The sequence below is a fragment of the Meleagris gallopavo genome, chromosome 10 (assembly GCF_905368555.1).
Source record: "Meleagris gallopavo chromosome 10, MGAL_WU_HG_1.1, whole genome shotgun sequence".
Classification (NCBI taxonomy): domain Eukaryota; kingdom Metazoa; phylum Chordata; class Aves; order Galliformes; family Phasianidae; genus Meleagris; species Meleagris gallopavo.
In genome coordinates this window covers 18,806,379-18,825,692 of record NC_139413.1, presented here as the reverse complement: position 1 = coordinate 18,825,692, position 19,314 = coordinate 18,806,379, and the positions used below count along the sequence as shown (strand labels likewise).

General features: G+C 38.2%; 1 protein-coding gene across 1 annotated transcript in view; it reads left to right on the top strand.

Moving 5' to 3' along the window:
• ST6GALNAC3 (ST6 N-acetylgalactosaminide alpha-2,6-sialyltransferase 3) overlaps positions 1 to 8,534 on the top strand; it is a 200,664-nt gene extending 192,130 nt beyond the window's left edge. The window contains exon 5 of the mRNA XM_010716231.4: positions 1,086 to 8,534. Within this exon, the coding sequence (XP_010714533.2) occupies positions 1,086 to 1,272 (187 nt within the window). The 3' untranslated portion in view covers positions 1,273 to 8,534. The remainder of the gene's footprint in view (positions 1 to 1,085) is intronic.
• Positions 8,535 to 19,314: the final 10,780 nt, after the last annotated feature.

The window sequence follows — 19,314 nt, the reverse complement described above, 5'->3', positions numbered from 1 at the left end:
ATTAGATAATAAAACAAGTCCTGCAGGCTTTATCACAGTAAACTGACATAAATTCCAACCAACTACTGTTAGTGACCTTACAGTGACAATGGATTAATTCTATTGTCAGAAGTATAACTATAAACGCTATTTTTAAAAGTCCAAGTTAAATGCTTGAACCTACAGTATAAGGCAGCAAATATAAAATGAAACAATTCCTCATTCACAAAAGCAGCAAACGTCATAAACAATAAATGATGTTAATCTAAGCCTATTTTTCTGTACCCAGGCTGGTTCATGTCCTGCATGTAACCAGTGCAGGAGGTCCCCAGTTCCTAGAGTAAGGTCATGCAGACCCTCACTTCGTATTCTGCATCGCTCTAGTGTGGCAGTCATTCTAGTAGACCAGCCCCCCAAAAAGGCATTTGAGTCACAGCTGTTTAATTAGGATATCATAAGTGTAGAGAGAGACTTTTTAGAATTTGCAGATCTCACTGACTGAGTCATCCAGATGGAATGAACATATGTTGTTCTTTGTTTATGAAAACACACTAGGTGCCCTGAGATGAGGAGTGACAGAACTAAAGTTGTCCTCACAGAGTTCAGCTGAGCTGCCACTGCATAGCCGGGATGTGAAACCAGTTATGCTGTGTATAACACTTAAACCTGTTGGCAGCAGATAAGGGTGGGTTTCCTTAAAGCTGCATTCTGCCTGCATCACCTACTTGGAATGTAGATGATTCTACCTACCTTATCCATCCAGTCCAAGGACCAGTTTCAAGATTTTGATTTACTCAATGAGTACACTTTCTTCAGGAATGGAACTTAATGGATTAATAGTTCCTCATGGCCAAACTAAATGTGCAACACCCAGAAGAGCTGTCCCCTCAGCTTCTTGCTGACTAACACCAGCAATATGCTGAGAGATACACTTAGCTTCCTTCTCTAAAGTACAATTCATACAAACTGTGCCATAATTAAAGCCCTCCCACAATTTAGAGGAGCTGAAGTGCCAATAAATGGAAAGGATTTCAGTTAATTCAGGTGCAGTATATATTAATGATGTTCTTGGAAGTAATTCTTAAGCCTATCTTTTCTCTCCCTAGGTCAGAAGGCTTTCGCAAAGTTCCCTACCATTATTACGAGCCAGGAAGAGATGAGTGTGAAGAATACTTTCTGCATGAAAATGCTCCGTATGGAGGCCATAGGTTTATCACAGAAAAGAAAGTATTTGCTAAATGGGCCAAGAAACACACAATAACATTTACACACCCCAACTGGACGGTGTCTTGATACTGGTTTTCTTAACTCTTCCTGAATAGCGTAATATTACAAAATTGTCAGTTTACAATAATTTTGCTTACATCTGGCAGGCTTTTTTCAGCCTGGATAACAGTAAACTAAAACCAGGAGACAAAGTGGGTGATGGTTCAGCTGTTAAGTGAAGCTAACCAAACTGTGGAAGGCAGACACGTTGCTTGTTATTTCTAAGGGTTTTACTCCATCCAATGCACTTTATGCTTTAACTGGATTTTTCTTCAGTAGCTAAAAAGAGATGAGATTTCCTGTATATACAGATGCACACAGGGAACTTGGTTGTCTTTTAGAACTTGTCCATCACCTTAGTTAATTAAAAGTAGTATCTCTGGCTCAGTTGCAGTACCGAAAGTACTGCAGAAATAGTTTCATTTGTGGTATTAGCAGAAATTTTCCACAAAGGACATATGAAGAAATATATAGGCTTCCAAAGTCTAGTTGTCTTTTCTGTGAGTGAGCAAATGTTAAAAAAACATCTAAATGCTTTCATGTGCTAGCACTTGGGTATATGCTAAAATTAGAGATGAGCTAAACATGGTTCTTGAACTGCACACAGCTCTCACATCAGAAAATATTACTTGCTCAAGGTTCTTGATTAATTCATACCTTCTAAAATGCAGCTTCATTCCATCCCAGTCAGTCTGTACCATCTTGGATGATGTGTTTTATGTTTTTTGAAACTGCTATTCAACAGTTTTGCTCCAGCAGTGTGGAACTGGGCTCTCTTTTATAGCCCACACTGAACCTTTGGGTGGTGCATCAAGCCTGCTGTCAGTATCCAAGCTGGTTAGAGTAAAGCTGTCACATGAGCATCTCCATTTTCTCCACTTATACCTCTGAGTTGCTCCAACATCCAAAGGCAGTATCGACAGTATTTCCCTTCTAGCCACCATAATTTATCTTTCCAGCTTCTCCATCTTTAAAAATGGGGCTGATACCTATCTACCTCACAAGGGAGTTGTGAGGATTAATATGAATCCATATAGCACTTTGCTGATAAAGAATGCTACAGTGCATTCATTCTGACCACAAAAACAACGGTATCTGTCATTTATTCTTGTCTGCTGGGTATTTGAAGGATGTGATGGCGTGTCTAGATCTGATGGCAGATTGCTCTGTGTGTCTTTATTCCTACTGAGGATAATTTGTAATATTAGCTCCCCTAACTCCATTGCTTCAGATGGAGTTGAAAGAACACACCACATTGTATTATCTACACATCAAGAAGCAGTTCAAGAATTTTAAAATATACTCATCTCTAGTTGAAATATGCATTTCCAAGCTTACTCTCACAGAAAGTTTTCAACTGCAGCAGATTCATTTGTAATATGACCATGAATTTTATTTAAACTGTATTTAAATGAATGCTTTAAGTTTAGAATGCGTCCTAAGGATATTTTAACATCTGGAATGTCAGATTCAACACTGTAATAGCCAATACTGTGAACACTTGAAAGAATTACGTGTGGAACACAACACACGGGGTTTACTCACTACTTTAACATTAACCAATAGGAAACTTTGTATGCTTTTGTAAATCATGAAAAGTGGAAAGTAAAAAAGATATTTTTACATGTAAGTATTTGTATACTATTTCCCATTGTATATTTGTATATATAAATCTATATTTTATATGTTCATGACATATGTAAATTCTCATCATCAGCTGCAACTCTCTGAGGGTGGGAACAAAATCTCATTACCAGTATTCCTCCTTCTGACCATTGGTTTCTTCTTGCTATTGATAGGTGATGCTAAGCTATAAAGCCTCTTGCCCTCTGTATTTTCTCCTGTAAACGTAGCTTGCTGATTTTATTTTTAATATAGCTTATCTTTCACTGTTTACTTTAGTGACCTAAGTGTTCGTGCTGGATGCCAAAGGCTGGGACCATTGTTACAATTGCAGATAAATATCTATATCGAAATACAGACTCTGTCCCAGACCTATGTGACTTGGTGTCTCATCTTCCTGCTTGGAAGAGGAGAACAATGACACTTTGCTACTCCCTGACTGACTGACTTTCTTGTAAGCTCTTGATACTCAGATTTGCAATGTATTACATTTGTATACTGGCTTGTAGAAGAGATGCCTAACATATCTGAAGGTTACAGGCAATGCTCTAATATAAAAATAGTACTTTTAAAGTGGATGCTTCGGGTCCCTGGAGTTTAAAACCAATCATAGTCTAATATAGCACAGGATAAAATCCAGTGGTGAAAGGGTCATGGATGCATGAAGGGTTGTAGTAGTAAAAGACAGCGAGCTAGATTTATTGTTATATACATATTCATTTTTCCAGTTCAGATGGATGGCTGGATAGACAGAAAGCTAATAAAGATTGTAATGCAGGATTTGAAGTAAGGCACACAGAATTAGGAACAATGTCCCACATTTTGTACAAGGAAACATGGAACAATCTAAAGCCCCTGTGGGAAGAGAGGCTAGAAAGTCAATCTGGACTTGGGTTTAGAAGGTGTTTGGGCAAAGTGAACGTTACAAAGAAAGTGCTGCACAGGGAGTGCAGTTGGGCTGAACAGACTTACATGAGAAGTGTTCTCACAAAGTGTAGACTTTCTCTTCAAGAAACATAGTGTAAGAATTCTGCCTGAGTTACATTCACATGCAAGGCAGTTTTTAAGCCTGAGAAAATTTTTAAGGCATTACAGCTTGTCAACACATTGTAAACTGAGTTTCATGCTGCAGTTCTTTGTAGAGTGCTTGCATGCAGTATGAAGTAATAGCTTGTGCTACGAGTATCTAAGAAAAGTATTGCTCTAGGAACAGTGAAATGTACAGCAAAATTGAGAAGATCATTAGAGTGTGGTTGTCACAGACCAAAAGTAAAAGTGTTGCTCTCTGTTTGTAGAGGGGCTTGGATTTGTGGTAAGAGATCTGCTTTTAGAAACACTGCATCAGACTTCATTAACGGTACAGTAAGTGAACATCGGTTCCATTATTTAAATGAGCCTGTCTTTAGCATAAACTAAACATGTATTTGCATGATTTTTATTATATGATTAAGGAACTGTGACCACTGTGTTGAAGATGATTCTACAAAGAAATGACTTTGTAGAAATTTGTTACAAATCAGCACTGTAGTACTGAAGAAAAAAATTCACTGCTTGGCTGTATGCTAAGAGATCTTGATTCACCTTCTGAGAGCAGTTAAGACTTCAGCTGAGAATCATTTATTAATTCTTTAAAGTAAAGCCTACTACAATTTACCTGAATGTAATCAGATCCTAATTGCTTATTCATTCAAGCAGTCCTGTTTTAATGAACTAGTTATGAGTATGGAACAAGCAGGGAGTTTACCTTAGGTTTTCAAAATAGATCTTTGCATTGCTGCTAATAGAGGAATACTTACAAATAATTTGGTGCTTTTTTTTTTTTTTTTTGCCATTATTCAGCTAAGTCATTACCAGATGTTTCTTCCATAATTTAGTTGACTGTTTAAAATGCATTTAAAAAAAAAAAATATTTTTTTTTCTCAGTTTGCCATAGCCTTCATCTTACTAAAAGTTTACATTTTAATATATTTCATGTTGCATTACCTTCTGATTTTATTTATCAGAGAAAGGAGGTTTGAATAGGACAGAAAATTTCTTATATCTTTTTGATCAGCTGATTACTAATTCACAGTTAATTAACTGAATAATGAAAAAAAAAAAAAAATCACCTGGATTTTGTTTTCCAAAACAATGTAGCAAAAATAATGTCAACCTTTTCATCCCCAGAAGATGTCCAGAACACTTTCCTCTGCTTTTACCAAGGCCTCTTAGCAGAAAGAAAGTAGCAGTTTCTGTATCCAGCCAAATTCCCTTCCCATCTGGGCTGGGAGAGTCCGTCTGCAGAGTGCTTGTATCAGGTACATCAGTAAGCAGGAAGGATTAAGGAAGAGTTCTACTGAGGAGCAGATGGTGTTCCAACTTCTAAAAAATGCCCGTAAAATTCCAGAGAGGAGTACCCCTTGATCTCTCCTGCAAGTATTTTTCTAGATGTTCTCTTTCTCTGAATGCCTTTAGCTCTAGAATTGCTCCACTCTCTCTGATGGTAATTACCACCAAGGAGAAAATGCCCTCGCAGGAAAAGGCAGAGGAACGTTCTGTGTTGTCAAAATTTCTGTATGAGCAACACCACAGATGAAGAAGTCAGCCTGGTATGATTTGAATTGTGAGTTAAAGACTCACTGATTTAAGCATTTCTGAGGACTCCTTTCAAAACTAATGGAAATCATTTTGGCAAGTTCAGATTGTGAATAGTGCACCAATCCCAGTACAATTTTTGCACTTCTGAGTACTCTGGTAAGCAGTGTTTTGTCTGTGAAGATAGAGATGTTAAGGAGGAGACCATCCAACACTTGGAGGGCTAGACAGAAGCATGGTCGTACACAAAGCCAGCAGCAGATCACAAGTGCTCAAACAGAGGAAATATCCAGGTAGGTAAAATTAATGAAGTAATCCCTCACGAATTATAACTGGATGGTGGCCTTACCACTTTGCATATTGATGCTTAAATGTTGCTGACAAATTTTATTCTGTATATACCTCAGAAAGAGCATATGTCTTTAGTGGGGCTCTAGCAAGCCTGAGATTTGTTTATGATGAACCTGAGAGTATCCTACAATCAGTGCCAAAGGATTACAGAGAAGTCTCTGTGGTCATTGCCATGTACAGCGTACATCAGAAAATCATGAATTTACTAAAAAGGAACTGTTTTTCCTGACTAGGCACAGTTAGCTCTTTTGAGCAGAAAGTGTTTCATTTTCAGCAGATGTGTCTCATTCTGTTCCTTCATTCCTGAGAGGATACGGAGGAATGTGACTTAACCATGGGGGAGTGAATAATGATATGGTGAATAGCCAGACAGCAGGTTCATGTACATTTCTCTGGATATTTTTCGATGTATAGCTAATGACACAGAGAAAAACAAGCTTTTTGTAAGTTTTGTATTGCATAATCCACAGAAGTCTCTTGTGTCTGTTCTGCACTGGAGCCTCTAGGCAAACCCTCCAGAAACAAGATGAAGGAGAAAGACACTGTTTTTCCCCAGTGAAAGATAAGGTTTCTGTGGAAAACATCATAATCTGTGTGGCATTCCTGGCCTCTCTCCCCCAGCTTTTGTAGGCTCATCCAGTCCCACTGCATGACATGCATTCTCCAGCTGATTTGCACAGCATGAAGTTTGCTCTGTCCTCACCTTCTGTGGGAATGGCAGAGTGCTGGTGCTGACCCAGGACTGAGGAGCAGCAGGCTCTGTCAAGGTGGCAGCATCACCTTGCTTCGGGCACAGTCTCAACTCAGGTGCTGAACTCAGTTTCTTTAAACTAGGTGGGAAAGAGATCACTGGGTTTTGTTAGTTTTTTGCAAGGTTAACTCAAAAGGAGTCACCATTTCATGAGTGTTTTAAACAGCTGATTTTACTTTTTTTTCTTTCTTGCTGCTGTTTCTGGGAATTCAGGCAGATATGCAGCTGTCAGCACCTGCCACTTCTGTCCTGATTTACTGGCCCTATACTGTAGAGTTGAACTAATGCATGTTCTTACCATGTATTATGCATGACAGCATGTTATGTATTTTATTCCAGCACTATAATAAATAATGTAAGTTGTGTGTAGACTTAGTTTAAGCAGCAGAAGTAGGTTGGTTTTGTTTTTTTTTTCTTTTATGTGTGTGGGTATTTTTTTTTTTCATATCGTGTCATCCAGAGCACTTTGCTGGAGCTCTGTGAGTGCCATTAGCAGCTGGCAGCATACAAATTGTTGAAGCCAGTCAGGAAATATTTACTATTAAAATATCAGAAATAGTTAAACTTGCTTTTGTGACCGTACTACACTGCTCACAGCCACAGTTTTGTGTTCTGCTATAAGAAAAACCTCATGTCGAAGTGTAACCACATGACTTTATTTACATGGCTAGCACTGAGGTGTTGGCAGGGCAGCAATTACAAGTTTGGGGCATCTATGGCATCTCTCTAACTGTAACTGTACATGCACAAGAGTAACTAAGAAGCCTGTAGTTCTTTCATACAGATGCTGAAAATAGTAGTTCTGGAGACGCACAGAGAGAAAAGAATTGTGCTCACAGTTCTTTTGACTGTTCATCTATTCCCTCTTCACACAGACACTCATAGATCTGCAAACATGAAGAGTGTGTACAGGGAAAGCCTTTTTTCCAGACAGTGGTGAGACAGAACAAAGAAGACTAATCTCTTACATGGCAAATATAAGCTATAGTACTTGTTGTTTCATGTTAGTTTGTATATTTTCAAAGCCTGTGTCTACATTAGTGAGAAATGAGCTCAGCTGGATCAGTTCTGTAGCCTGAAACTGCTAGTGCTAAGTACTTGTTGCCCACACCATACAGTTTGTTCCTACGGGCTGAATGCAACTTGACTGGAGCACATCTTTTAGTTTAATGGAAATCAAATCCACATTCTGATGACCACTCCACGATGTAAAGCAAACATTACAAAGTGGTGCCACTACAGTGAACTGCCTCACAGGAAAGTGAAGGTCTTACAATTCCATCTTCCCGCTAAATAAAAGCCCTTCCCACTTCCCCCAGCCCACCAACCCCCTTAGGCTTTCCATGGATTCCCTCTACTCATATGCATTTTCCTTTGATATATGAGATCATGTGAGATGAGAGCTCCTGACACCTCCGAAGGTAGCATCCAAGCCAGGAAGTGATATAGGACCATGTATCCCAGTCTGGATGCAGCAGGGAAAGTTTGATGAAGAGTCAGTCCTGATTCTACTTGTTGATGTGGTTTTGCCATGCATTAGTAAGTATCCTCTTTTATTTTTTAGTATACTGCACTCCCCTCAATTCCCTTCGTAAATTTTCCCAGATTTTTTTTCTTGTGGCCTTGCAGTTACGTAAGTATATGTGTGTATATGTGCATGTACATACAGGATACAAGCATTCTTCTGTTGTTACACAGTTGCTACTATATGTTCCTAACAAACTGAGTAGGAGCTTCTTTTTATGCTACTTATCACATGTGGTTTTTGGTTGTCTTTTTGTAGTGCTAAAGAGAGCATTCATAGTAGGCAGCACTGTAAACTTAGAAAGATTTCATACTGTTTATACTTATTTTAAATATTTTGCTAATTGTTTTCTTGCTACGTGACACTTAGTTTTTTGCTCCCATTTGGAGAATGTACTTCTATGTACTTGAAAATTGTGCCTGGGATATTCCAAAATACAAATAAATGTACACGATTTTCCAATCCCTCCTGGTGCATATTTTGATCTTTTATCTGACATAATATATGTACAGTTTCGTGCTAAGCACTTCTATTCTCGCTGACTGTATGCCATTGTAATCATACCTGAAAGTTCACTGAACTCAGAGAAACAAAGATCTTTGTTCTAGAAAGTATTATGCAGGTTGCTCCAAAAGTAATGCATCCTATTTATTTCCTTGGAAACTGCAACAGCTACAAAAGACAATAATAATTATTTGATAGAGCAAATTCTCAGCTACAAAACACTACTCTTCAACTTAGTCACCACCATTAGCTGTTCATTTTTGCCCAAGATGGGCAAGAGCCTGCATGCCGTGCTTGTAAAAATCTTTATGGAAGTGGCCTTCTGTCACTGCTGAAACACAATACTCACTGCCTCACCATGCTGACATCCACAATACTTTTAGAGAAGTTCCCAAATAATCTGCTCCATGCGAACCTGAATTATGCCTTTGACATCTGTCCCGAAAAAATCGAGTAGTAATTCTGGGAAACACAACCTACAAATGTAAGAACTCTGTTTTCACTTCTGTGTGTAGAAGTGCATTAGATCCCATCCCTCCAAGCACTTCCTCAGACTGAAGCACTATGAGAAGTCAGGTCATTCAAACCCTTGATGGACAATCACTACGTGCTCAACATACTTCTACTAGCACCTGGCATATGTAGTGCAGCAATCAAGACCATCTAATCTGAGGCTTGATTCTGGTACTCAATTTCAATCCTAACATAGAAGATATGGCATAAAAATGTGTTTCTTTTAGAAATTGTGCTATTTCATAAGCCACCAGAATGAGGGGAAGGAAAGAGAATTTTTGTGGTAAGATTAAAATTAAATAAAGGGAAGAAATGCCATTCACATGCTCAGCTTTGAGGGTCCTTCAAATTTGATATGCTGCCACGGGGCTTATTAAGAACTTGTGTGTTATTTTCCAGATATACTCTCTGAATATACTGTAATGGTCCCTTCAGAACCATTTTGGTGTGAGCTGTGGATGTGTACTAATAGCATGATGTATGAGGGATCCATTTCAAACTTTTACAATGCAGACCAGTTGGTTTTGTACGTTGCTTTTGAAGTACATTCATAACTACCAGAAGTGGCATGGAATGAGAATAATAATTTATTGAATTGTTTGTCATTGAACCAGATACTCAGGTAAAGAGTTGTGTCATAATTGAATTATTCCTATTAGATATTTTCAAACCCTTATGGAATAGTCAGCCTATACGACTGAAGTTTTTGTTCCTGTCGCTTTTTGTGTTCTTTTTATTTCTGACCAATCCCCTTGATGACTGAGTCTTCTGTAAATATTTCATTTTTCTTCCTAATTGTTGATAAAAATATTAACTAGAGTATTCCCAGGAAGCTATTCCTACATGATACCTATTCGGTGACCATTCCCCTTCTAAATTTACATTTTGAAATGTCAGTTAACCAATTTTTAGCTCACTTAATCTGTGGCATGTCAGTTTTGTGTTATCATGGTTTCTTAACTCAAATGTCATGAATACTACATCAAACATAATATAGAATCAAAATATCTCAATAGTGTTGTGTTTTGCTTGTAGTCACAATTGAAAAAAAAAAAAAGAAAGACAACAAATGTGTCTGACAGTATCTGTTTTCCATATTGTACCTAGAGTGGCATTTAACGTATTTCTCTTCTTTAATTAGTTAGTTATTCGGTCCCCTGTCAGCCATTCTATTACTTTGCTCCAGATCAATTTCAGCGTGACAGGACTGTAATTATCTAGGTCAGTAAGTTTATCCTCCTTAAACTTTAACACAACATAAGTTTTCTCCACCTTTCTGGAACTTTCCCAATTGCTCCAAGACTTAGGAAAAAAAGAAACGAAACCGACAAAACAGTAATAACAGCACAGATTCTTCAGTCAGCTCTTTAAAATCACTTGGATAAAAGTAATCTGAAGTTTCCTATGCAAATCTCATTTTAGTAGCTTCCATCCTTGCTTTTCCATGTATTTTTTTGCATGGTAATTCATCATCATCCTCATAGAGCATTACTAATTGTCTGTCTTTTCCTTAAATACCAAACACAAATACCTATTGAACTCTGTTTTCTTGCCTTCATTATTCTTAACAAATCTGCCAAGTTAATCTGATAAAGATCTGGTACCATTGTCAGGATTCCTAAGGTATTTGAAAAATATTGTCCTTAATCCTCTGACCATAAATTTCTTCTAACAACTTGTCTATCCTTATCAGAGGAATTATTTATGCAGTTCCCTACTTCTACTCTATGTTCAGTGTTAACAACTTTCTTTCTTCATTGCATTGATTTACAATTACATAGAGACTTTCATTAACCTTTTGTGATAGACTTTTTTTTTTAATGCATACAGCTTTCTTTCCTAATTTTTTTCAGATACTTAATAAAATATTCGTATTTTCCAATTATTGATCAGTTCTCTCTCCCAGCTGGTTCTCCTTTATAATCATTTTCAGTTCAGTAAAATGATTGCACCATCCATATTACTGTTGGGTTTCATTCTCTTTATGCCTCTGTGTAAAGAGCAATGAAGCTATCATCAAGACAGCTAATAGTTCTTTTATCAAGCTCTCTGGTCTCACAATAAGTCCACCTTTTTGGAGATTTTCACTTTTGGTTTAAGAAACATTCATATATAATGTTCAAAAATTCTACAGAGAAGTACCAACATCATGAAACTTTAAGCATATGTCAGGCAGACTGAAATCTTAGATGATAGCACAGCTTTTTGCTCCTACACATTAGAGAAGGTGCTAAGGCACCCAGTCATCCTACTCTCTTCTATGATTTGGTGATTTGCAGACAGCAGCTACTATTCCATTTTGGTTTTTATGTGTTAAGAATACTGATCCGTTGCATGCAAAATCGTTTGCTTCTGAGCCGTCGGTGTCCTGAAAACAGACTATATCATTTTCACTGTAGATTTCAGCACTTCTTTCCCTTTTCTCTTCTTGATCTTTCCAAAACAAGTTATAACCATTGATTCTTAAGTTCCACTTATGCGGTTCTTCCCATCTGTTTTCAATAATACCAGCCACACTTAATTAAAAATTAGGTAATTCTGATTCCTTTTCCTTTTTTACCCAGACTCTTCAGTATTGCTTTATAGAAGATCTACTCATCCTTGAATAATTTTACTTTTACTTTTATCTTGGTTTCATGCTGAATGAGGATTTTTTGTTTTGCTTCAATTCTCCTGAGAGCACTCATTTTCAGCCTCTTCCCTCACAGGCTGTTTGCCTTTTCACCGAACAGGAGACAATCCAAACTACGCCATCCTTTCTCCTGCCACAAAAGACAGATGTGCCATGTTCAGAACTATTTCATTGTATCCTGTCTTCCTTTATTTGCCAGGCAAGGATAATATCCTAGAGGATTTTGCAGACATTCTTCTTTAGCAACATGCAGGGTTCCCTTGAATCCAGTCTGCAAGAATGCTGTACTTTCATCTATTTTTCCTTCACAAAGCAATCTTTCCCCAAATTGGTTTGGCTACATGTTATCATTAACTACCCTTTTATGAAAAGCAGCTTCCATCTCTGGATGATTCCAAAATTTGGAATGGGGAATGGGAAATAGGGGACAGCTATCCTGTATTTGGATGAAAATGTAGGCTGTTTTAACACGCCTGCCTGGGTACTTCTTTTTACTGCTGCATGGAAAAGTCAGAGTTCCATGGACATCCCCGTGTCAGGGCTAGCAGCTTCCATCTCTCCTCTGGCAGAATTTGAGAACTATAGAGCCTAAGCTCTCAGCTAGTGTATAAAGTGAGAAGAGGAACTGTCAAAAAATGAAACATTAAGAACGGACTTGCTTTGTCAGAAGATTGATCAAGTTCTGTGCCTTTCTATGGGAGATTTAAATGACAACCAACTAGCATTCTTCACTGGAAAAAGCAAACATTCTAAGAGAATTGCTGATTAACTCTTCTCCTGTCCAGGGAAGAGCTATCTAAATTAATTGGCTTTGACAGGTGAGGTCTGTCCTCATCTTGGCAGAGCAGATAAGGTACTGGTTACAACACATCTGGGTAGACTTACACAGCTTTTTAATTACAACAAAAGCATTCATCACAAATGTCTTGTAAACTCAGTATCAACAGTGTTTGGGCTGCAGATGCTTGGCTGTGGGGTTTGATGACTTATCTGTTTAATAGATGTGGTAAAACATTACTATGCATTCTGTGACCAACTTTGCCTTCAACTCATTCTTTCAGTGTCTATAGTTCAAGAAGGCTACTCAGGCTATGAAATCGAGCTATTAAATCCATTTGATCCCACAACACATTTATTTATTTATTTATTTATTTGCCAGCACTTCAAAACAACATGCTCAGGTCTGATGCTGTGCAAGCTGCATTTCTTCATCATCCCAGTGACACAACTGAAGAAAGGCATGAAGGCACTTGATGTATGGTGATGTCACCTAGCACAAAGTCCAACTGCTTCCTTGTCCCGTGTACAAGGAAAACAGCTATAAAAACTTGTCCCCTGAAGATACTGTAGCAGTAGAACTGAAAGCGCTCTAATATCTAACTTCACAGGCTATGCCTTCATATTACAGCATAATCCCTTGCTATATACTCTTGCTGGCTCTGAATTAACAAAACAGGTTGGTACGCAAATGATACAGCATTTGTTACATTTTTGCAAGGGAAAACATGAAGCAAGTTGACAGATCATAGCCTCATACCTCTTCTTAACTATCTAATTTCTATAGGCTGTACAGATGGCAGGTTGAGTTACATGGAATTATGAATCACTTTTGGTATTGTGTTGATTAATTCTCTCTCCCTCTCTCTCTCTCTGACGTTCTAAGAATTTCATGCACTAAAAGGTCATAGATCACGTTGCTGCCATGTACATTTTTTTTCTGAAAATGTTGTAGAAAGAATGGGAGACTGCAGATTTAACTTGCCTAGCTAGCTGAAAGCTGTATATAGTAAGCACTGAGATAAAGTAATTGTGGTGGTAATTGCTATGATGATTTTATTTTTTGGTATTTCTTAATGCTATCTTTAAAAGATCAGTTCTTTTCATCAGTACCTCAAAGATTCTTTCCAAAAAGTATGAAGAAGACTGACAAAGAGAAGAGTTTCTGAAAGCTCAACTTCAATTGCATGATAAAAAGCAGCAGGAATTTAAGAAAGGCAGAGGAATGAGTGAATATTTAAGTTAAGGACATTGAACCACAGCATCCCAGCTCTTTTTTGCTGTATTTCTCATTGGCATCAATAACAGAATGTACTCAAAGCTTAATATTAGACTCAAGACTTGTTCTTCCTATCTGCAACCAGGAGTGCAGCAGACAGAGCAGGCCAACAGGGTGTGGAGCATCAGTCAGGATAAGGCACATCAATTTGTGGGAGAATTTACAGGTAATTATTTCCTTTCTTTTTTCAGTAGCAGAGAGGCATACTCAGGAGGTTGATATGAGGCTGGTGTAACCAGTAAAATTTTGGGTTTCTTGATCATAGGAAGATCTACACATCAGGTCTATTGGTGCTTGAAGAGATACCCCTTTCTCAGAGGGAGAAAAAAAAAGGATTTCTGTGCTGATTGATAGGACTTTAAATTAGATTTGAAGGGGGAAAGAAATGAAATCAGACCCACCGGTGATGAACTATGGGATGGCATGCCACAATCCTTCTGGACAGAAAATCCAGCATACAGCTAGACAAAGATACAATGTGATAGGTGAGCAATTGCTGATGGTTTGGGCCCGAAGGGTTTTTGTAAATGGGGTTACATTAGACTGGTGGCCAATCATTAGGGTGGTTCCCCAGGGCTTCATTTTAGAGCCAGTTCTCTTCAACGTTTTCGTATGACTTGGATATAGGACTAAATGTTATTTTTGAGCAAGTTTGCTGATGATACGAAATTAGGAGGAGCTGTTGACTCTGTCAAGGGTGGAAAGGCCTTGCATAGAGATCTAGCCAACCACCAACAGCACGAAGCTTAACAATAGCAAGAGTTTAACATGAAGTTGCAACAGGAGATGTTTTGTTTGGAAATCAGGAAAAGGTTCTTTACTGAGAGGGTGGACAGGCAGTGGAACAGGCTCCCCAGGGCAGTGGTCATGGTACCAAGCTTGCTGGAGTTCAAGAAGTGTCTGAACAAATCTTTCAATCATATGGTCTGATTTTTGAGTGATACTGTGTGTAGCCAGAAGTTGGACTTGATTACCTTTATGAGCCCCTTTCAACTCAGGACATTCTATTACCTGCAAGTGGCCATAAAGAACAGATAATAGAGCCCAGCCTTTTTCTGGTGCTGAAACCTTTGTTTTTATCTTTCATGACATTTGAAATGGCAACCACACTTAGAGATGTTTCAAGTGTCAGAACGCAGTTTTTCAGAAAAAAGGGGAGCCAGGAAGTCAAACTGCATCACTTTTTAAGAGCAGCTTTGCAATTCTTGAAAATTTTAAAGCAGAGTATTAATTTCAGTGCGTTGGTAGTGAATGGGATAATTTAATAGCACCTTCCACTCTCAAGTATTTCTTTCCTTGCATATATTATTAGACAGCAAGGGTTGAGGATACAAGCCCTGAATCATGAAAGTGCGTATACATACAGAAGAGGTACTACACTGAATTATAAGCACTGGTAATAGTTTAGGATCCAAAGGGCTGATGACCTCTGCTTTTAAAAACATGTTTTAAAAGTTATCATTCTACAGCAGTGTTTTCTCAACTCTTTATCTCCTAAATGCTTTTGGACACACAGAACATGGGATTAATTATATACTGCAAGCAACAATTCATGAATATTTAACATACTCATTTATACTTAATGAATAAATTTGCATTTTGACAGTGTTATTTAATGTGGTTTAAGGAAATACTGCTCATTACCTTTCAATTTTGTAGATTAGGAGAATGTAATTGGAATGATAAGGTAGGATTGCACAGTGTCCATATGATTGTTCTTAGGGCTTGTTTCCACAGATTTTTATTGCAATGTCTCTGCTTGCTGTGTGTTGGGGGAGGTTTGTGCCTGCAAGTCAGGACCTCCAAGCAGGAGAAGCACACCCAGCATAGCTGAGGTGTGAAGCAGCACTAAGATGGCCGCCACAGCCTGCAGCCCCCTTTGGGCGGGGCATGGAGTGAAAGCTAGGATTTCATTGGAGAAGTGGAATGTCACTCCCCAGGTAAGGCAAAGGATTGGCTGTCCCCCATGTGCCTCTTGCTAGGGCAGCAGGAGGAGACGAGATGGAGCTTGTGGTGGTGTGGGGTTGCACTGGTTTTATCCCTGCTCTAGCAGATTCCTGGGATCTGACCTGGGCTCTGTGATGTTTGAGGTCTGCTAGAGGTGCATTTATGGCTTGCAGGGCAGCAAGAGTTGTTCTGAAGATGACTTTCCAGCAATTTCTACCATGGAGCTGTGCATAGGGCTGCAGGCTGAGGCTCCCTATTGCCCTGGGCAGCTTTCTGCCCTTCCCTGCATGCAGGACGTGGCACCCTTGCAAGACTTGTTCCTCAGGCATGCTGCCAGCCCTGCACCTGATATTTTTCCTAATGACCTGGCTATGTTGGAACTCTCTTTAAGAGGAAAAAAATGCTGTACATCTTTCAGAAGAACCTCAGAAGTGATCTTTGCACATGTCAGTGGTTTGAAAGCAAGCAAAAGGTAAAAAAAAAAAAAAAAAAATCATTTTCTTGTATTTTTTATTTTTAAGGCCACCTCGTGATGTGGGGAGAGGGGAAATGGAGGAACGATTTTTTTTTTTGGTTTTACAGTCAGCAGTCCAGACATGACATTTCTGCCCCATTAAATTCTGTAGGGTTTTTCATTTTCTTTAGATTTTAGTAGGGCTAAGTACTTAACCTTTGAATTGGAGTGTCTATGTTTTGCCTTTTAATCATATATTTATGCAAATCAAGTCCTTAGGGCTAGAGATATCTTACATATTTTTCATTAGAAATGAAAATGGCTGAAACAATTAGAAGGTTTAAAATAAAAAAAAATTAAAAATTCCAGGATTTGGATCTTTCTGCACCTGAACACCAGTGTGCACAGCAAAATATCATACAGGTTTCCTGTATTTAATACCAAAGTCTGGTTTTGTAAAACAGTCTTTTAAATTGCTTACAATTTGCTTCTTTAACAAAGTATATGTATTGTTTCTATTTGTCATTTTGAAGTGCCATATGGTGGCAGATACTAATCCACAATATGTTACCATGGTTCTCTCTGATCGCTCTTGAAAACAAGATAATTACCCAAATGGAGACTTGACCTTTCATTCAGTTTTAATGGACTGTTTTCTGAGCACATTTTTAATCAAAAAGAAGTGCATGAAATGTTGTTGTCAAAGCTGGCTATCTATATCTTGTCTGGGAAAGCAGAAATCTTCAGGCCAGAATCAGATGATATACCAACTGTTTACTCGGCACTCAGAGTAATGGTGTCTCAATTCTCACTGGGGTTTCTGGAAGTAACTTTGATGTTAAACAAACAAAGTTTTAAAATATGAAAGCTGTGTTGATATCCTTCTTCTCTGGACAACAATGCATAAGCAAAGCTGGCCTGTTTTTGGCATGTGCCTCATCCTCCTCTTTCCCACACAGTACTAATAGAAGTGAGTGTACAAGACAGAGCATGGATCTGCATTTTGATGTTTCTGACCTTTAGTTTTTGTAAGGCTTAATATCTTGATGTCATCTAGCAAGTTAAGAGGCTATGGTTTGTGTCCACTTTTGTGATGTTATGTTATTGTACATCTCCATGTCAAGAACTATGACTCAGTCTGTCAGTGACTTAATGCATTTCTATTTTTAACATATGAAAATAATCAAAGCTCCTGGTGGAATGGGGCAAATCTGAGTGGATTGTCTGCATGTGGTCTCCTTTTTACTTCATGTGATGTGTGAAAGACTTGTCACAGGCAAAGGAAGGCCTGGCAGGCACCAAGGTCAGTAGTGTTTTAGAAGGACATACAATAATTCTGTGTGCCTGCAGTTACTGCTGATGGGCTGTGTTGCAGGCAGATGCTATAAGGAACAGCTGCAAAACTGGCAGCTTCTTCTGTTTTGAAAGAAAGTGGGTTCTTTACTGCTTAGGTTATGGAGTTCTCTTGCTGGTTTGGTTTTTGGTTTGTTTGTTTGGTTGGTTTCACAAAAATGGTTGATAACATGTAAGCCAAAGAAATGAATGTTCATTCTTTTGAGGAAGTTTTCTGACGTGCATTACTGTTCTATTCTGGAATTTGATAGCCCTCCTGTGTTGTTTTCCACTCCTCCAAATGATTTGCTGTCTGGAACACAGAACAGACCAGGGCTTAGCATACTGCCTTAAACCATTATTATAACGATAGCAGCAAATACTAAAATTTCTGAGCACTACAGGATTAAACTCAGTGTATTTCCCAAGGTATTTGTTGCTGAACACATGTGCTGCTTGCCTCCATTTTGATAAGGCATGAAAGCAATAGAAGTCCTATCTTTAAGACTTTTCCCACTGGGAAATCTTGAATTTGTGAATGTGGTGACAGGTTATATGCATCACAAAACAAAAATGCATAATTGAACAGCAGCAACTGTCTGAAAATAATTCACTGCTCCAAACAGTTAAGGCCCCAGCGTGACAAGTCACCAACTATTAAAGTGTTCCTTCTGTGATCAGTCTACATATTAAGTATTAGCTGTGAAGACATGAAAGAAGCAGTGTAATTCCTCATGTGCCACACATTTTACTGTGCCTAAAATCATGTTTCATAGGAGTGTTACCAGTGTGTGCACATCAGATGCTAGAAGTGGCATCAGCCCCCAATATACTGGTTGCCATGTATGGTTTCCATGTGGGAACAAAAAGAAAGTATGGTTTCCTTATTGGAATAAAAAGATGTTTCAGCTTAGATTGAGCTTATCGTCTTACTTTAGTGATCCAGATTTATTTACATAATTAAACTCCATATTATTCTGCTTCAAAATGTCTTAACACAAAGATGAGCAAGTGAGTAGTTTATAACATTTCCAGTATTTTAATCTAAATTTTTCGGTTGCTGCTTAACAAATTTTCAAGTTGTATTCAGATACTTAAGACACCCATACAACGTGTTTGCTTTGGATTTTTCCAACCCAAATCCAAGTTATACAAAAACAGTACATTCCTCTATTCCTAATGGATGAGGAATAATTAACATCATACTCATTGCTTATGCAGATTGAACTTATGGCTGACTCTGAGTTCAATTAAATACAGTCCTTGTTTCTTCTGTGGGCAAAGAGAGGCAACTTTTGAGGCACAAAAGTCTCTCTCATTGGAATCCTGACCCAAGGACCTCTAGGCCCCATGGAAATATTCCTCTCTGGAGCATTCTTTCTTCTGATACTGTATTTCTTCTTAACAAGATACTGCTCTCATGCTATTAACGATAGTGAGAGTACTAAATCTCTTAATAAGAAACCATTTGAATTAATAAGGACATTGCTGTAGAGGACCAGCTTGATTCTATATGCAGAGATTTCTATGGATTTTTCCACAAATACTTTTATTAGGCCTGGACAAATACTCTAGTTACCTGTATGAAAGGTAATGCAGTAAAAATTTTACTAGTAAATTCTGTATATGAATTCAACCTAAAAATGTTGACTCCTGAACAGAGCAAGTGCTGATACTCTCATTTATTATGAATTACGTAGATTTGGCTGAGCTTTTGAAGGTGATGTGATTGCATTTATTGGTCTCGTTTCACTGATATCAAGAAAAGCTAAACAATGTGTTGCCCCAAAAGGCTATTCATGCAATC